We start from the raw sequence: 17,333 nt of genomic DNA, 5'->3' as shown, positions 1-17,333 counted from the left end.
GATGTTTTGTTTCTGATGCAATGAAATCGCATTTTTGTGTGTGACATAAGTGTCCAAATACTTTTTTGGGGAAAACAACAAGAGAGGTTTGTCTTACCGAGAGCTACTGTTCCCATTAGAAAAGGTTTCCCGATTTGGCTGAAGTCATTCGTGGTCTCTTGGTGAACTTCTGAACCCACAACAAATGTCACGGCCACCTTGGGGCAAAGAAATTATGACAGGCTGTAAGACGCACGGCACAGAGCATCCGATGTAATCCAGCCCACCAATAGATTCTCATTTCAAATGACATTTGCAGGGATATACAAAAGCAAAGAAAAAGTGCAATGACAAATGTCTTGGTAGTTTCTGTCAAGGGTTACTGTGGAAATGCCTTGGGGGAGCACAACCAAAAAGTGTTTTACCACAAATTGATAGTTTTTAATGTCATGACCACTGAAATTGAGAAAGAGATGAGATGCAATATACAATGTGATACAAGATACAATGTGAGAGATGAGAGAGAGAGAAAGCGTGAGAGAGAACGACAGTAGTCCTTGACCTGGATATTTGTGGTGCATGTCTAGCTCACAGCTGAAATAATATTTACAGGCATTATGTGATAAACATTCTGCATCACTGGGATAATTTTTATTAGCTAAATGATTTGAGGTGACACAGCCCTGTCAGTGCAATTTTAATCCAGTACAATTAAATCTATTTGTTTAGTGTTTGGGAACACACAAAATAAGCATTCATTATGCTGGAGCTAAAAAAAAATCTAGATTAAAAAAATCTTGATTTTTTTTTTTTTTCACCTTATATTTATTTATTGTGTTTTGTTTTTGTTGTTTTCAATCAGAGGAACAATCATTTAAACCAACGCAGTTGTTTATAAGTTCATTCAAAATGTTAAATGCAATAAATAACATATACTGTAGGAAATCTAATTTGTTCAAAATAATGATGGCATGTTTTCCAAACCGTCAATGAACACAATGTGAATGCATACTTTATCATTTTCATTTATATAATGCACCAATATAACAAATAATAAATGTAAAAATCTTTAACCTTTATGTTTTTTTTTTTTTTTTTTTTTTAAATGAAATAATAATAATAATAATTTAATATATGAAACATGACACGGGGAGACTTTCAATTTTAGGTTGACAATGCAAATAACGACATTTCTGAAACGATTCACCAAGGGACAGTATAAACTGATTCACATAAATGAATCGAACTCTCCAAATCTAACGCAATTTTTCTACTGAAAAAGACGCTATTAATCTATCTCTTTCTTAACACGTTCACACTAGTGAGTTGGCATACTAGGAAGTGTGGCTGCACTCTCTTTAGGAAAAATAAAAGGCAAATAGAAAGCACATTTCATTCACACTATGCACACCACGCGATTTTAAGAACCACAGCACGAGTGTGTTAGGCCTACAGCCTACAGCATTTCAATATGCAATAAGTTGATATTTATTGACATTTCAGAGAAAATATTGGCAATTACCTTGTCTATTTTTGCGCCAACAAACTTATTCAAAAAGAAATCACAGCAAAACCAACTGTTGCGCGTCTCTGAGCAACACGCAGTAGTCGTGTATTGATCCAGAATGAATCAGTGTGAACGAATCACTTGAGTGAATGATTCCACGATTCACCCATAATACTCTTGCCGCCACCTACAGGCGTAACGAACAATCACCACCTCTAATGAAACACAAGAGTACATACAAAATACAAATCCTGAGCCATATTATACTATCGTATGAGACATATTATAGTCTATTATTTGCCAGTTAAATAATAATAGAAAACACATAACTAACAACACTTCTGGAACTTTAAAATAGACCGCTCATAATGCATCGTGAGAATGCCATGTAAACGCGTCTCTTTCCGGTGATATGCAAAATGAGAGATTCGAATCTTATTTGGCGCAGTTATTATTGTGTTCCAGGAAATCACAGGACCTTCCTGTTGTGTTAACCCCAATTCTCACTATAGTCTGATTGCCAGAATAGCCTACATGACTGCCCACGGGAGGACGATAGTAGCAGAGGGGCTGCTCTTCTATCGGGAGATGACAGCCCACCTGCGCGGCCAGACTCAGTGTGCAGCCGCGTCCGAGCTGTGAGATTGTTAATGGAATTTTGCAGCACTACGTGCCCGTGAGAGAGCAATGAGAACCTCCTCAGAAACAGCCTGCCTACATCTCACTGCCCACACATGCAGGGCCAGGAAATTACTCCCAATGAAGGCGAACATTTCACTCCCTCTATAGCTCACTGAAAGGAGAGAGACCGACAAATCTATACAGGCAGACAGATAGATCGGATAAAGAGCAAATGTTTTGTATACACTCAAAGAAATAAACTTTATTATAGGCCTATACACATAGATGCATTTAACATATTAAGTAGGCTATTCCATTTGGTTCATGTAATTTATGATATAATTACTAAACTGTAAACATATGTATATAGGCCTATATGACATATTTAGTATATTTTAAAATACTCATTTTACACTACCTTTCAAAAGTATGATTTTAATAAGTCTAATGCAGTAAAAAAAAACAAAAACAAAAAAACAAAAAAAAAAACAACATTTTAAAATGTTTAAAATTACTGTCACATGATCCTTCAGATATTCTAATATGCTGAATTGCTGCTCAAGAAACATTTTCTTAATGACTCCTAATACAATTCATTGAAAAATGGCGAAACTGAAATGTATTAAACAATTTAATACAAACAGAGAAATATATGTCAATAATATCCATAAAATAAGTAAATTAGTCAATTTTGTTTAGTTAAAATTATGGAGGACCTACTAGAGTAGTATACATTTGTTGCATTAAATCTAAGGGTGTACTCATTTCTGCAATCCTTCATTTAAACAAAATTGACTAATTTACTGATATTAATGACATATTTCTGACATTATTTTAAATATATGTTTATGAAGGATTGCAGAAATGAGTACACTGTAGACTTAATCTAGTAATTATTCTAGTATAATTCTAGTAATTAGTATGTCATCCATAATTTTAAATATACTGCTCTGACCCTTCTTGGCATGGAGAGTTCATGACAAATTGTCACATCTGTCCTGTTTAACTCCTGGAGGACAACCTCCTTAAATGCCCAGGGTCCGTATTCACAAAACATCTTAAGGCTAAAAGTAGGTCCTAACTTGCCGATTTAGGAGAAACTCTTAAAAATAATGGGTGTGTCAGTCCTAATTTTATTTGGTCTAAAAGTATTTCACAAAGCATTTCAGCGCTAAAACTAGCTCCTAAATCTGTAAAATGTTAGGAGTAGTCAAGAGGACTAGTCACTAAGACTAAATCACAAACAATCCTAAAGACACTGTACACCATGAGACAACAGCGATAGAGCCTTAGGTGCTGAACCTTTTCTTTCATAAATGCAATACATATTTTGATTTATAGATTTGAATCTACGATAAGACGCCAAAAATAAATATTTAATAAATAATGTCTGATAAAAAATGCCCAACAATGCAGGGAATGAGGAAAGGGTAGCATCTTTTGTTTCAAGTTTTTGTATTATATCACACAGTGGTGTGTGAATTCATGACAGCATTGATAAAGCACAACTCCCTCACACCTTTAGCACTCATACATCCCTATATAAGAGCTTTACTAACACTGAGCTTCACTGAGGGAACCAAACACTTCTTGCTGTACTCCTTCTCTAGCAACATTTATTTGAAATTACATTATAAATCTTTTACTGTTAGGTTTGATTTAATCCAACCTTGAGGATTAAAAAGTATTAATTAAAGAAAATAATACTGACACACATCTTGATTTTTGAAATCTTGATTGATTGATAACATCTGTTGTGCACTTTTACCGTGTACATGGCCTTAGATCATCTAAGTGGAATTTACGGATGACAAATATTTCTATAAAAAATATTTCAGAATATGAATTACATTTTCAGAGAGGTTTTGAATGAACACAAGAGGAAAAGCTGGTACAGAGAGTATCTTTTGTTTGTAAGTAAACATTTCACTTTTAAGGACCAGAGAAGAGTGACCTGGATTACTGAGAAGACATTCCATTAGATGCACACATGTGGCTTTGAGCTCTGGTAGAAAAAAATAAGATCACATAAAAGTGGCTTTCTGTTCCCTTTTAAAAGGCTTGGATGGTGGAGGGAGACCAAGCAAAGACTGTGATTAGCCTCTTTCTAACTTGACATTGTCAAAAATCTCAGTTGAGGTCTAAGAAAATGAAGTGTAAAAGCACATATTACCCAACAGAGGCTGTTCACTCAAATCTCATGGCTTTGTCTGAGAGTGCCCATCTACCCAGCCCTTCAACATCTCTCCTCATTCTCTCTGTTCACTCCTGTTGTTTTGAGCATTGCTGGAGCCACGAATAGGGTGGGCAGAGGTGCTTTATCCCGTCAGGATTAACCCCTCATAACTAAGGTTATGCATTAGTGGAAGAGAAGAATGCAATTTCCTTCAATGTTTGAGATAGCATCCATAAATACACAAACATTCACTCTCACTATGATAATAGACACAAAGTACACAAACTGATATAGTCAGACAACAATACGCACATCCGTTGACCAAGTATTTACAAGTAAAGCAAATCCTCTCTAAATGCATGAAGGCCACTCCAGCGGCTCCAATCTTCTAATGCACACAGGGGACCAGATGATGGACTGAGTGAATCCATTTCACGGAGCATCAGACTAGAGGGAGAGATGGTGGAGCAAGAGGACATTTGGTTGGTGAAGCTGACATCTTTACCCCCTCGCCTGGTACATAGCAATCTTCTCTTCCTCTTTTGTCTGCACACTTTTGAGCGAGTGAAAACATGACACAAATTCGCTTTCGCTCTTCAGCCGAGCCGATATACACACCCTGACAAACCGGAGCAACAGAAGTTGTTCTTCATCATGCAAGTCAAATTACGGTAGTTACACTCACTGAAAAGTTCTACATTGCTTTGCTGTACTGACGGCTGAACACAGCCCGCTGTGAAGTGATAACCCTCTCCAAAGAGTTTGAAATCTATAAAATGTACCCTGGTTGTGTATTTATTATTATTATAATTTTTTTTTTTTTTAGATAAATGCCAAGAAGGGGAAAGATACATATCAGACAGGTGTCTCAAGTGAAAGTCGAATCACGCGAATCCTATTGGCCAGCAACAGCCTATGACGTCATACTAGTGCGACCTGATAGTATATAAGGGGCGCCTAGAGAACATGTCATCCTCTTTTCGTCTTCAGTGACTGTTTTGTCTGTTTGTTTTGTTGTTTCAAGGTAAGAACCTTTTTGATCATGTCTGAGAAGCGTTTCAAGCGTTGTGCTGATCCGTGTCCGAGATTTCTGCCACCGGATGACACACACGACTTGCGCGTTCACTGTCTGGGTGAGAAGCACGCACATTTAGTTCTCGAGGGATCTGTTTGCGTTCATTGTGAGCATCTGCCTATGCGGACACTCCGCTCTCACCTGTCAATCTTCTCGAGGGAAGAGGGACAGGCATCTGCACCTGGCGGCTTGGGTCCTTCTCGTGCTGAGGCCAAGAGGAGACTCGAGTTGTGGGGCTCGCAGGTGGAGCTCACCGAAAAGTTTGAGAAAAGCGTTTCTCTTTCTCGCGATTCGGCGGCTCACGAGAGCGATCTGCTCGACGAGGATGCCATTTCTTGAGTGTGTTGGCCCTTTGTTATTATATTTGGAGGGCCTCCACTCCCTAGAGCTCCGGGCTATTTCTCCTTGTGTTGGCCCTTTTTTGGCCACCTTGGGTTTTTTATTTCTGCCAGCCTCCACTCATATGAGAGTCGTTAGGTTCAAACCGCTACCCCGCTGAGTGCTAGCGGTTTCTATTATAGAGGTAAACTTGCCTGGCAGGCGCCCAGTTTTTACTTATTTAACTATATGGCTTCTAGCCTCCACTGAGCCTCAGCGAGGTCATGTTCAGAGGGTCAGCCCTCTTCTTGGGCCGCCCCTGTCCCGACCTAGGCAGACGTTGTCAACTTGTTCTGACTATTTCAGCAGTAGGTGTTGGCTGCTTCTGTTTCAGCCTCCCTTGCTAGTCACTCAGCTTATACGTTTGCCTCCTCCTCACGTCAGGGTTGCTTCTGGTCGGGGGCCCGCCTTCTGCATTAGGCTAAGAATATGATTAGCAGGTCCTGCGGCCTCCTCTCCTTTGTTTAGGTTGTTCCTTTACTCCATTGCTACTGAATTTTAGCAATGTTTGAGTATTTGGTTCCCTGGTGGTGTTTAGCATTTAGCATAGTGACAAGCGGTGAGCTTTTGTTATTAGCCTCCCTGTGATCGCTTTAAGCGTTGTAGGCCTCCTCTCGCTTTCAAGAGTGTGCTCTTTGCTGAAGCCTCCACTCTCTGAGCTTGTTAGTCTCATTGTGAGTGGCCCCTTGATTTGTTTCAAGCTTTGGTTCGAATGGCTGGCCTCCTTGGGTTTCTCCCTGTTGAGGCCGCTATTCATCCGGAGCTAGCTCCTTTGAGTCTCTCTGGGATCCCCTGGATCTCTCTTCCTTTATAATCAAGCTCTATGCCCCATGCATGCTTTACACCTATACAGAGTGTTTTTTGGGAGTAGCAGGCCCTTCATGAGGCCTCCTCGCCATTCTGGTAGTGTTATGTTGTGCTCCCCTTTATTTAAGGGTAGATAGGCGATATGCTGAGCACACAGCTTGTGTTTGCTGTGCAAACGAGTATTCCAAGCTTGCAATATATATTCTAAACACGTCTAAGTAGTTGACTCCTCGGAGCCTCCTTGGGTACGTTATCTAGATGGTGTAGGTTTCACTTCCTGTTTATCTCCATCTCTGAGCTGTTCAGATTCTCCAGGCTTTTCTGGGAAACCTTTTGGAGCTGTTTTTTGGAGCTGTTTCACAGCTCTTTATTGTTCAAGTTTGGCTTTGCTCATCCCGGTCGAGCTTAGTTCTCCCCTTATGTTTTTTGGGTTGATAGGACTTGCTCCTGAAGACCGGTCGGAAGGTAGAGGGACTCTTTAGACCACCCTGAAGGATCAGTATTAGGCTGTTGATACGCCCTTTCTGTTTGAGTTCGGTCTATACGTTAGGAGTGTTTTCTGTCTCCTACTATATTCCAGTCTCTGTTCCTCCCCTGCCTTAGGTAGAGTATCCGGCCTCCAGAGTGCTTCAGTTTCACTCTGTAGTGCCTAGGTTGAGTAGGTTGCTCCCCTCTTTCAGGGTTTAAAGCAATTTGCTGAGCTCTACTCCCAGGGATGCCCATCTCTGGTCCGGTGAGTTGGTACTGCCTTTTTTGCAGTCTCTCTCACAGGATTCTTCCTCTCTGAGGAAGTTTGTAGAGATTCTGTTCTTTCAGACAGGTTGTTGGCCTGACTAGCCCTTGGCTGGGCCGGTTCGGCCTCCCTGGTGGCCCATGGGGTTGACTTTTGTCCCCCTGGCAAGTGACTGGCCAGAGTCCTCTCAGTCCACTGGCCATTCTCCCTTAAAGGAACCCCTTCTTTTGAAGCTGTTGGTTCCAAGACTTTGAGTGGCCTTGGCAGGCCTTCACTCTGTGGAGGCCTCTTTGAGGCTTTTTTAGCTTGGGCAGTGGCCGTAGGGAGTTATGTCACTGACAGCCTGTGACCAAGGGTTTAGTGTTTTTAGCTCTCTTCTCAGCCATTTTGGGATGCACTCCCCTCAGCATGGCGGCGTGGGTATTTCGTTCCACTTATGCGTTCTAGGACGCAGTGCGAGTTCCCTTTCGAAAGAGAACGTCTTGGGTTACGATTGTAACCCTGGTTCCCTGAGAACAGGGAACGAGATACTGCGTCTCGTTGCCATGCCTCTGGGCTGCCTGCTACAGTCACTTCAGACGAATAGCGGATGACATGTTCTCTAGGCGCCCCTTATATACTGTCAGGTTGCACTAGTATGACGTCATAGGCTGTCGCTGGCCAAAAGGATTGGCGTGATTCGACTTTCACTTCAGACACCTGTCACGCGAGGGCGTTCCCCCCATATGCATTCTAGGACGCAGTGTCTCGTTCCCTGTTCTCAGGGAACCATGGTTACAGTCATAACCCGAGACATTTCAGCATCATTATTCTAGTCTTTAGTGTCACATGATCCTTCAGAAATTACTCTAATATGCTGATTTGCTATTAAACATTTCTTTTTTTAATCAATTTTGAAAACAGTTGAATGAATTTCATATATCAAGGTGAACATTGATGAACTTTGATGAATAAAAGTTCAAAAGAACAGCATTTATTTGAAATAGAATTTTTTTTGTACCAATGTAAAAGTCTTTACTGTTTTTGATAAATTTAATGCATCCTTGCCAAAAAAAAAAAAAAATGTATTTCTTACTAAAAAGTCTTGATTAAAAACTTTTTCAAGTTTGTACAACAAGACTAGAACAGGTTCTTACCTTGAAGTTCTAATGAAAAAATTAACAGAATTAAGAAAACCCCAACAAAATTAGACTCATTCAGCTGAATGAATTTCTTTCTGTTACTAAATGTGATGTAGGCATTCAAACCTCCACTTTTCAGCACAAAGTTAGCCACAGAACCTCCAGCATAACAGAAAGTCTTATAAACTGAACATTAAACCATAACTATTACAATAAAATAAAAAAATAAATATAACAAACAAACTGTCGAGCTTCAATTGTCAACAAAAATGATTCATTATGGATTAAGTTAACTTCCATTTCACAAATTTAAGTGGATTGAAGTTAAAGTCAGGACAAAATGTTTAGGGATTGTGACTATTTAGCCCATTAATCAAGTAAAGCAGCAAAAATAATTTTTAATTCTTCAACTGTACTCATGAAAATAAGTGAAAAAGTGACAAATTTATTATAACAGACTCTCAGGTTGATTTATGAATAATGACATTTTGACTGATTTGCAATATCATGCTTGATTATATTCCAATAAACAAAATTAGTTAATATTTGAGAGACAGAACAGAAAAAAAATCTGTTCCTAAAAGTGAAAAATGAATGTGGCTTCCCGCTGAGGCAGTGATGCTGTGTAAATGGCCTATTTTTTCTCGGCCTCTCAAAGGGTGAGGTATAAATACTCTCTTGACCATCTTGCAAAATGGGACACAAACCACAGGTAAGAGGAAAAGAGTGGATGTTATTTTGAGTTTTTGAGAGAGGCAATACTAAAGAGTGCACAGCTCTCAGACAAAGAGGTCATTTCCGATCCCTTCACATTATAAAATAAGCAATAAAAAGTGAGTGTAGTGAACTTTTCGGGTGTCCGTTTTAAAGGACAGCGATTCAGCTATTGCACATTGGAGGCTTTGATGTTTTATTAATAGAGCTGCACAGAGAAACGGGTGTACATCTACTCTACTGGGGCATGTGGGCTGAGCCAGACAGCTGACAGCACAGCAGAGAGTCTGGTCTCCTGACATTGATCTGTTTGGTTTGTGTAGTCTTCTCTACAGAACCGTATCAGCACAGAGCTTCTGTCTTCACTCCAAAACCAGCACAAATCAATGAGAAAAATGCAAATACATGTAAAATCAACTTTGTTGTTGGTCATAAACAATAGTTAATGTTGGACCTGTTATTTGAGCTATAAAAAAATTAATAGTATCAAAGTGTCCACTTCGAGTTTTACTACTTAACCATTAATCGCTGGAACACTTGATGTTATGCATTTACTGAATTTTTTTTAATGTAAAGTTCAGAAATAGCATCATGTATTTTTTCAGATACAATTTTGTATTGCCAGAGGGGAAATATAAGTGACTTATATTGTTCTTATATTACCCAATATTTAATATAAAGATAATTGTAGTATTAATAATAAATACCATAATGCCATTTTTTTTTTAAAACAGTGTTAGTAACTGCATAGTCTCAGCCTCAGTCGTCACGTCCATGGACCGTTGGCTGAACGTCTGATGCATATGGCACACAAAATTGGCAACACTTCAGGAGTTTCAAAGTTGTCATCCGATTGGTTGAATTCTACAGGATTTCCGGGAAACGTGTGTCGCGTTCTTTAACAGTGAGCCTGGAAACAATGATGCCGTGATGCCAAAAGAAAGTCGTCGTGTTTACAACTGTGACAATGATCGCTTATACAGGATCAACTAAATGCTGGATTTTCAAAAGTGTATGAAATAAGTAGTTTGCAGCATAGAGACTTTAAAATTATTGTAGGGACCTCGACTTTACATTTTCATGCCCCTAAACATAACACGGAGTAAAACAAACTGTGAGTGGTTGCTTTACATGTCAGTCAGATGGCCTCTGGGGAGTCCTTGGCCAATGAAAGCTGCTATGGAGTCCAGACCTTCTGCTGTCAGTCTGAAGGTCTGGCTACACAAGAATATTAACTGCATGGTTATAGGTGTGGTGCTGTGTGGATTGAAATGCTTGTAATTACCGTTGTATACAGATTACCTTGACACTTCAGTATACATGGTGCTATTCAATCTGGTTTAAGCTAGGCTCACCACAAAGCCTTGTTCACATACCATGTTGTGCTGGTGTCAAATTCAAGCGTCTTGCGATGGTTATCACCTCAATAGAACAACGAATTGTCAAGCAAGTTTGTCAACGCTGGGCTGAAGACACTGGTCCAGCAGCCCCTTGCGCTGTGACTGCTGGATGTGCTGTGCGGTTTAATTAGGTAGCGCCATTTCATCAGTTGGCTTTTGGTGTTTGTTTCCCATGCACAACAGTAAATAACAGCACTTAATATGTGGGGGTGTGGTGGGGTTTTGACATGTTTCATGGACAAACTTCCTTGTTTCCCGTGTTTGTATTCCTTTTGCCTTTGTTCCCTATATGTTTCCCACCACTCGTCACCATAGTTACCAATTATGTTCGCCTGCCCTTCCTCATTATCTCCTTGTATTTAAGCCCGCAGTTTTGTTCAGGTCTCTTGCCAGTATTATCTTTGTCTACGCCAAGCCTCCAGTCTCATCCATGGTCCCATCCAGTCTCCTGTCTCCTTCGTTGCCGCTGGTTCCGCCCAGTCCACTGTCTACTTTGTTGCTGATAGTCCCGACTTGCCTTCCTCTCCCTTCTCCTCTGCCATCTCCCTCTAGCTCCTCACCTTCGTCTCTACTGAGTCCCTCCAGCTCCTAAGCTCTGCCTACGGTGGCCCCGTCCACCTTTTCAGTTCCTTCTGCCGGCTCCCTTCAGCTCCACCTTGGGCTTCCTAGTCTCCAGCCTCCTCGGCTTCTCCTTGGGCTTCCTGGTCTCCAGCCCCGGCTCCACCTCAGGGCTCTGAGCACATAACTCCACCTTGGCCTGTTGACCCATTGGCTTCACCTTGGCTCCATGCTCCCTCGTCTCCACCATGGACCCTCATCACACTGGCTCTACCAGGCTCCCTCATCCCTCAGGCTCTGCCTTGGTCAGACTTCACCCTGGTTTCGGCAGGGGGTTCCATGCCTCCAGCTGTCCCTTTGCCTTCCACCCCTTCGATCTTGTATTTAAGACCTCAGGTTTGTTCAGGTTTTTGTCCAGTATTATCTTTGTCTACACTGCATTGCAAAGCTGTTACGTTTTCTCCTGCGCCCAAGCCTGGTTCTTTATTGGAGAACCTGTTTTGTTTTTGTGTTTTTGTTTATAATGTAAACTGGCTGTGATCAGATCTATCTCTCCTTCTCTTCCTTGCCTGACCCACTGTAACACTGATGGCAAAGCTGAAATTTCAGCAGCCATTACCCTTCTTCAGTGTCACATGGTCCTACAGAAATCATTCTAATATGCTGATTTGGTGTTTAATAAACATTTCTTATTATTATCAATGTTAAAAATAGTTGTGCTGCTTAATATTTTTTGGGGGAAACCGTGATACATTTTTTCAGGATTCTTTGACTAGAAAGTTCAAAAGAACAGCATTTATAAAAAATAAATAGATAACAGTCCATATTTAACATTATAAATGTTTTTACTGTCACTTTTGATCAATTTACAACATCCTTGTGTCACATTTATGTTCAGTTTGTTTAGCTATCATGGACTTTTAGTTTTTCATTTGTCACTACGGACACCCGTGACACCTCGCTGAATAAAAGTATGTTTCTGTATGTTTACTGAAAACTTTGACTTTATGTCAGGAAAAAATTCTAGAAATGGCCTTGCTTGTCTGAAACGAGAATTGAACAGAAATGTGTACTGTGCCAGACTTCCACTGAATCTCTCTTCACTTTTAAATTCCAGTATGGTTAGATTATTTACTGATGCATCATGCTGCACACAGTTTTAACTCAACTCAAAAGTCTTGCTAAATAAAATAAAATGTACAAAGTACACCTTGAAAATCTCATTTAATTTCCCTGAAAAGAAGTGTCTTTTTAAGTACAGTAGATTTAAAAAAGCAACAATTTAAGTGAACTGTGTGGGTTGGTCAAGGATAAGTATTATAATAGAGCCTCACTCTTCTTCTGCGTCTCTCTATCTGTGTCCTTCAAAATTACCTCAATAATGAAAATGATCGATTTCAGATTGTCTCGACAGCGGCTACCCTTGTGTAAAGCTAAGCAGCAGATAGATCTATTGCTGCTTCATATTACAGCTTTATTGTTTCTATTCTTATTTTTGTCTGCGGCATGTATGGCACACTGGGGCAGACGGAAAGTCTACTAGTTGGAGGAATTAGCACATCGCCTACAGATCTCGCGTTCGGCTGCGAGACAAGCGGTAGTTGAGCTTAATTGCCGTGTCCTGAAACCCCGGGCCATGAGCCGACAGGGTGACATTTACATGCTTTGAGAGGCACTTCTGATTGTGGTTTTATGAATTACATGATTAGAGGAGATTTTGCCAGCTATTCTAAGACACGCTCAAAGCAGATTGCACTGATTAGCTAGATAGTGCCTCCCAAAAGTCAGGCCTCATGCTAGCTGCGACATTTAGGAGAAGTGATTTACCAGCTTGGCAGTGAATTGTTATGATGAGGTTACAACCTTATGGATTCCTGGAGTGTGTTTGTGATGGAGTAGTGGAGCTCTTCAGCAGAGACAATAAATAAATCATCATGGAGGGAGAAAATTGATTTTTTTCTCTCTCTCTGTCTTTCCCTGACATATTGTGAAATCAAAAAATCATTGGAAACTTTGAGGAAGAAAGAACCGTAAGTAATCAACATCTCTGACATGAGACAAACTTGATTAACCCTGCTTCATAATGCATTTAACTACACAGAGTGGGCAATCATAGACTATACAGACTCTGTTACAAATCAATTCATTTTCAGCATCTAAAAAAAAAAGAAAAGAAAATGTTATTGGCCTAATGCAGGGCCAATGATAAAGTAAGTTACAAGGGTGGGCCTTATACCGCCCCCTTCCAAGTAGTAGGTGCAGTCACTGAACAATAGCATAGAGTTAGTTGTACTGAGAAAACTGTGGTGATACAATTACAGTACATTGATACTAATAGCATGACACTGAATCCAAATTCCTATACCTTGGCAATTACATGGAACTTTCCACAAGGTAGGGAGAATTCAGGTGGATTGGGACACTTTTTTTTCAAGTCTCAATGGCAAAAAGTCCATCTCAATGGCAAAAAATGCCCCAATCACCCTGAATTCACCCTATTAAAAAAACAAAACAAACAAAACAAAAAAACACGGTATTACCATAGAACATACAGTATACAAATAATATATTGACAAGAAAGTAAACTTGTGTGTCATTCGTTCATTCAAACTGATTGCCAAATCAGACTGAATCGGTCATATGAGCCACTGGTCTGAATTATGGACTATTGGGTTGATGTGCGTGTTCATGTCACAAGCTTCTAATAAGATTTGATCTTTTGACATGTGCACACTGCACGAATATACAGAGTTTCTCACTGATTCAAGATGCACATACCAGTCTTCCTACCATTGCTTCATTTCTTTGATTTAAAAAGCAGATTTTATTTTTATTTCAGGTCCTAATTTGGAGACGATGAACACATGAAGCTTTGTGCCGTGCTGCTTATATTTATCAAGTAGTAAAAATGCCACTTTCCTTGCCCAAAACAAGGCATCTGTGGATGAGAGTCTGAAGCAAGGACTGGTATGACATCATTGTCCTGCACCATTTCACAAATGATGAGTGGAAGGGGAATCTTTCCTTCATCAACAACAACAGTCGTTCTGTGTGTCATACATCATTATGCCATTGAACATGTCCAGTTCCAGCTTTCAAGTGTTTACATGTCCTATCGAATGGATTACAAATGGTTCAATCCACCCCTTCCAATACAAATGAAATTAATTTAATCGAATTTGGCCAATTTATTCCAAATGATATGGTTACATGTGATTATATATATATATATATATATATATGTATGTATGTGTGTGTGTGTGTGTGTGTGTGTGTGTGTGTGTGGATTTTCAGATTGTTATAAATGACGTCATATAAATGTTCAAACCTCATCTAGTAATTATTTTTAACTACTCAGCTGTGCCAAAACAAACCAGACAAGGTTACTATTCAACAGCCCTTCAGAAGCAAACCGCAAATACCGTTTCTATTTGCAGGGGATGGAAGGAGGAGCTACTACTAGTAAAACGTATCATGTCTGAGTGTGCGCGACAATCCTTAAGGCGTCTCACCCAAATGATCATTATGGAGAGTGATGGCATTAATGGATCGTGAGCCGGTGGAGTGTGATAGCCCGACAGACTCACGCAGCCCTGCAATGCCATGTGCTCTTAGCTTTGTTTCCTAATGTCTCTGACACAGACGTTGATGCAAAGAATCAGTGACCTGAAAAAGGCAGAGCATTTACACGCAGTGAGCTCCTGTGCAAAATCCGCCATGCCTTCCCAGCACTCTTTTTGTCAGAAACCCCACAACAGAGGCAAACTGATTAGAGGTAATGGCTATATCCCCATTAGCCAACACAAACTGGCAAAATGCCATTTGCGAGAGTGCCACAGAGGACTGGACTACAAACCAGTGGACTTTTCTTCAGCTATTTGTTGTGATGATGCTTATACATTTTATAAGCTACATGTTTTAGCACGGGCAAATGAAGATCTTTCTCTAAGAGATGTAGCGAGACCAAACTAAACATGGTAAAAGCTCTCTACAGCTAAAATATGTAATGCTCTCCCAATACTGATTCTAGTCTAGCACTATGAATCATTTTAACAACAATTGTTCATTCGCCAGCCAGGAATTGTCTTCCAGATGAAATATTTCATGGGCCCATTTGAAAGGAGTGCCATATGCATCCTTAATGAATCTATATTTCAGGTTACGATTCTCTCTCAGGAGTTAAAGGAGGTTGGTCCAACATTAACAATAAATCCTCAGCTAGTGGCAATTAGGGAACAGCATCTGACATCCTCACGCGTAATGCCCACAATCCCAACACGCACGCGTGCTACACCTGTTCTTAATTACTGCCGGTCTGCTTTTTAACTTTTATTCATATTGCATTGGAAACTTGGCACACACTTTCTAAAACTATTTAACACCACCACAGAAAGGAACCATGGGAAATCTTAATAGTCAAAGCCATAGGGTCAAACTTTGGCAGATTAGCTTCCATGGTTGGCCCCTACTGGCAGAGGTTGTCATTATATATCGGCTCAGATGATTGGCTCAAGGACATAATGCCATATATTATATATATATATATATATATATATATATATATATATATAAATCATGTGTAGACTCCTCACATGTACTCAAGGTTTTTTTTTTAGTACATGGTTACACCACATGACATTTTATATCAACTTTTCTTGAAAATGGTGTATATGTTTTTCAATATATATAAACTTGACAATAATATATGGTTACACTTTATTCAATGGTCCACTTTAGCACTTTAGACATTCTATAATTCTATAAGTAACTTTGCAACTACATGTTGTCAAGCTTAGGCCTGGATGCAACATTAAGACAAGGGATGTCTTATTTAACCACAAACATGAGATTTGCACTCGTAACTGTCATGTCTCACGCACTTTATATCCATGAACAACCACAAACAAACCACACATGGGGCTAATTAAACTCAAAAATCCTGTGAAGCCTCTTTTTTTATTTTTTTATTTTTTTTTATTACTGCCTTTATTTTATTCTAACTTCTTCAAGTGCTGGAGTGATACACAATGACATGTAAATTTTCCACTCCATTTCTTGTGAAGTGATTTTGTTCCCTTGTTCTCTATACCATTAGCAGTGTTAACTGATCATGTACGCTCCTTTCGGATTGAAATCTCACTTGATGGCAGAATACCCTGTGAAGTCCAATTCGCAGGGAACTTTTGGTCAAATTAAATGGACCTCTGAACTGATACGGAATACATAGAAAATGTGCAGAGCAGGGGGGCACGAGGAATGGGAAGTTACCTATAGTCAGAAGAATGTCAGTTGGGGGACCATCAAAATAAAGTGCTAGCAGATATTAAGCAGACATCTACTAATACTCTAATGAGAGTTAGTTGACATGTAGTCGCAACGTTACTTATAATTAGTAGAATTTCTAAACTGTACCATCGAAATAAAGTGTTACCTAACATATTGACAAGACATTGAACTGGTGTAGCCATTCTTTCATTTTTTAATTCAAACTGAACTTTAGAAAGTTAAATTGAAGTCACTGCCTGTAAAAATGGCATATTAAATTTATTTTTGAATAAATGAATAAATCTAGAAAAAAAAAAAAAGTGTGTCAATGAATTAAAGTTCAAAGATGGCAACATGCAGGTCACATACTGTATTGTACGTCCACCAGCCAGGCAATCACCATTGAGATGAATGGGAATGCTAACAGTTGCCCAAACTGGTCACATGATGAAGCCACAACTAATACTGTCATACCAACACTATGGAGCATTTGAACATGTAGGCCTATATTCTGCTATCAAACATTACTGGCCAATGGCATAATTCAGCCACACCCCACAATTAGCACACAATCAACCCCTCCGCACAAGAGACATGATCATTCCTGGCCTCATTTGAGCAGAAGAAGAGCAATTATCTTCTACTTATAGTAAAGCGCTAAATTACACCCACTTTAACTGGCGATTTGGTGGAGGGCATTTCATGGATCACTGTAGCATTGGGAGTGTCATGAAAATATGTCGCCCGCTGTTAAACGGAAGAGCCAGTCACAGATGATATCTCATCAGGGGCTCTTCTGCGGCGTCTAGGTGGCATGATTCACAGCGCGATGCAGGAGGGGCTGTCCACGCACCATAAAACCCTAACTCATAAATGATAACCGCCCAAATTATAGATAAGCATGGACATTTCGAACAGGGATAATACATCAGCGAGTGTGATTGATGGGCTGGAATTTGACCACTGATGAGACAGGGTTGAGAATTACTGTCAGCTAGC

The 17,333-nt window shown here is 39.8% G+C and overlaps 1 protein-coding gene across 3 annotated transcripts in view; it reads right to left on the bottom strand.

Annotated features, from left to right (window-relative positions):
• si:ch211-51h4.2 (uncharacterized) overlaps positions 1 to 17,333 on the bottom strand; it is a 137,880-nt gene that overhangs the window by 73,513 nt on the left and 47,034 nt on the right. For all 3 annotated transcript variants that reach the window (XM_051912169.1, XM_051912168.1, XM_051912170.1), the window contains exon 9: positions 98 to 197. In XM_051912169.1, coding sequence (XP_051768129.1) covers positions 98 to 197 — 100 coding nt within the window. The remainder of the gene's footprint in view (positions 1 to 97; positions 198 to 17,333) is intronic.

The sequence above is a fragment of the Ctenopharyngodon idella genome, chromosome 11 (assembly GCF_019924925.1).
Source record: "Ctenopharyngodon idella isolate HZGC_01 chromosome 11, HZGC01, whole genome shotgun sequence".
Lineage (NCBI taxonomy): Eukaryota > Metazoa > Chordata > Actinopteri > Cypriniformes > Xenocyprididae > Ctenopharyngodon > Ctenopharyngodon idella.
Note: the sequence above shows the minus strand (reverse complement) of the source record. Positions and strands in the feature narration are given on the sequence as shown.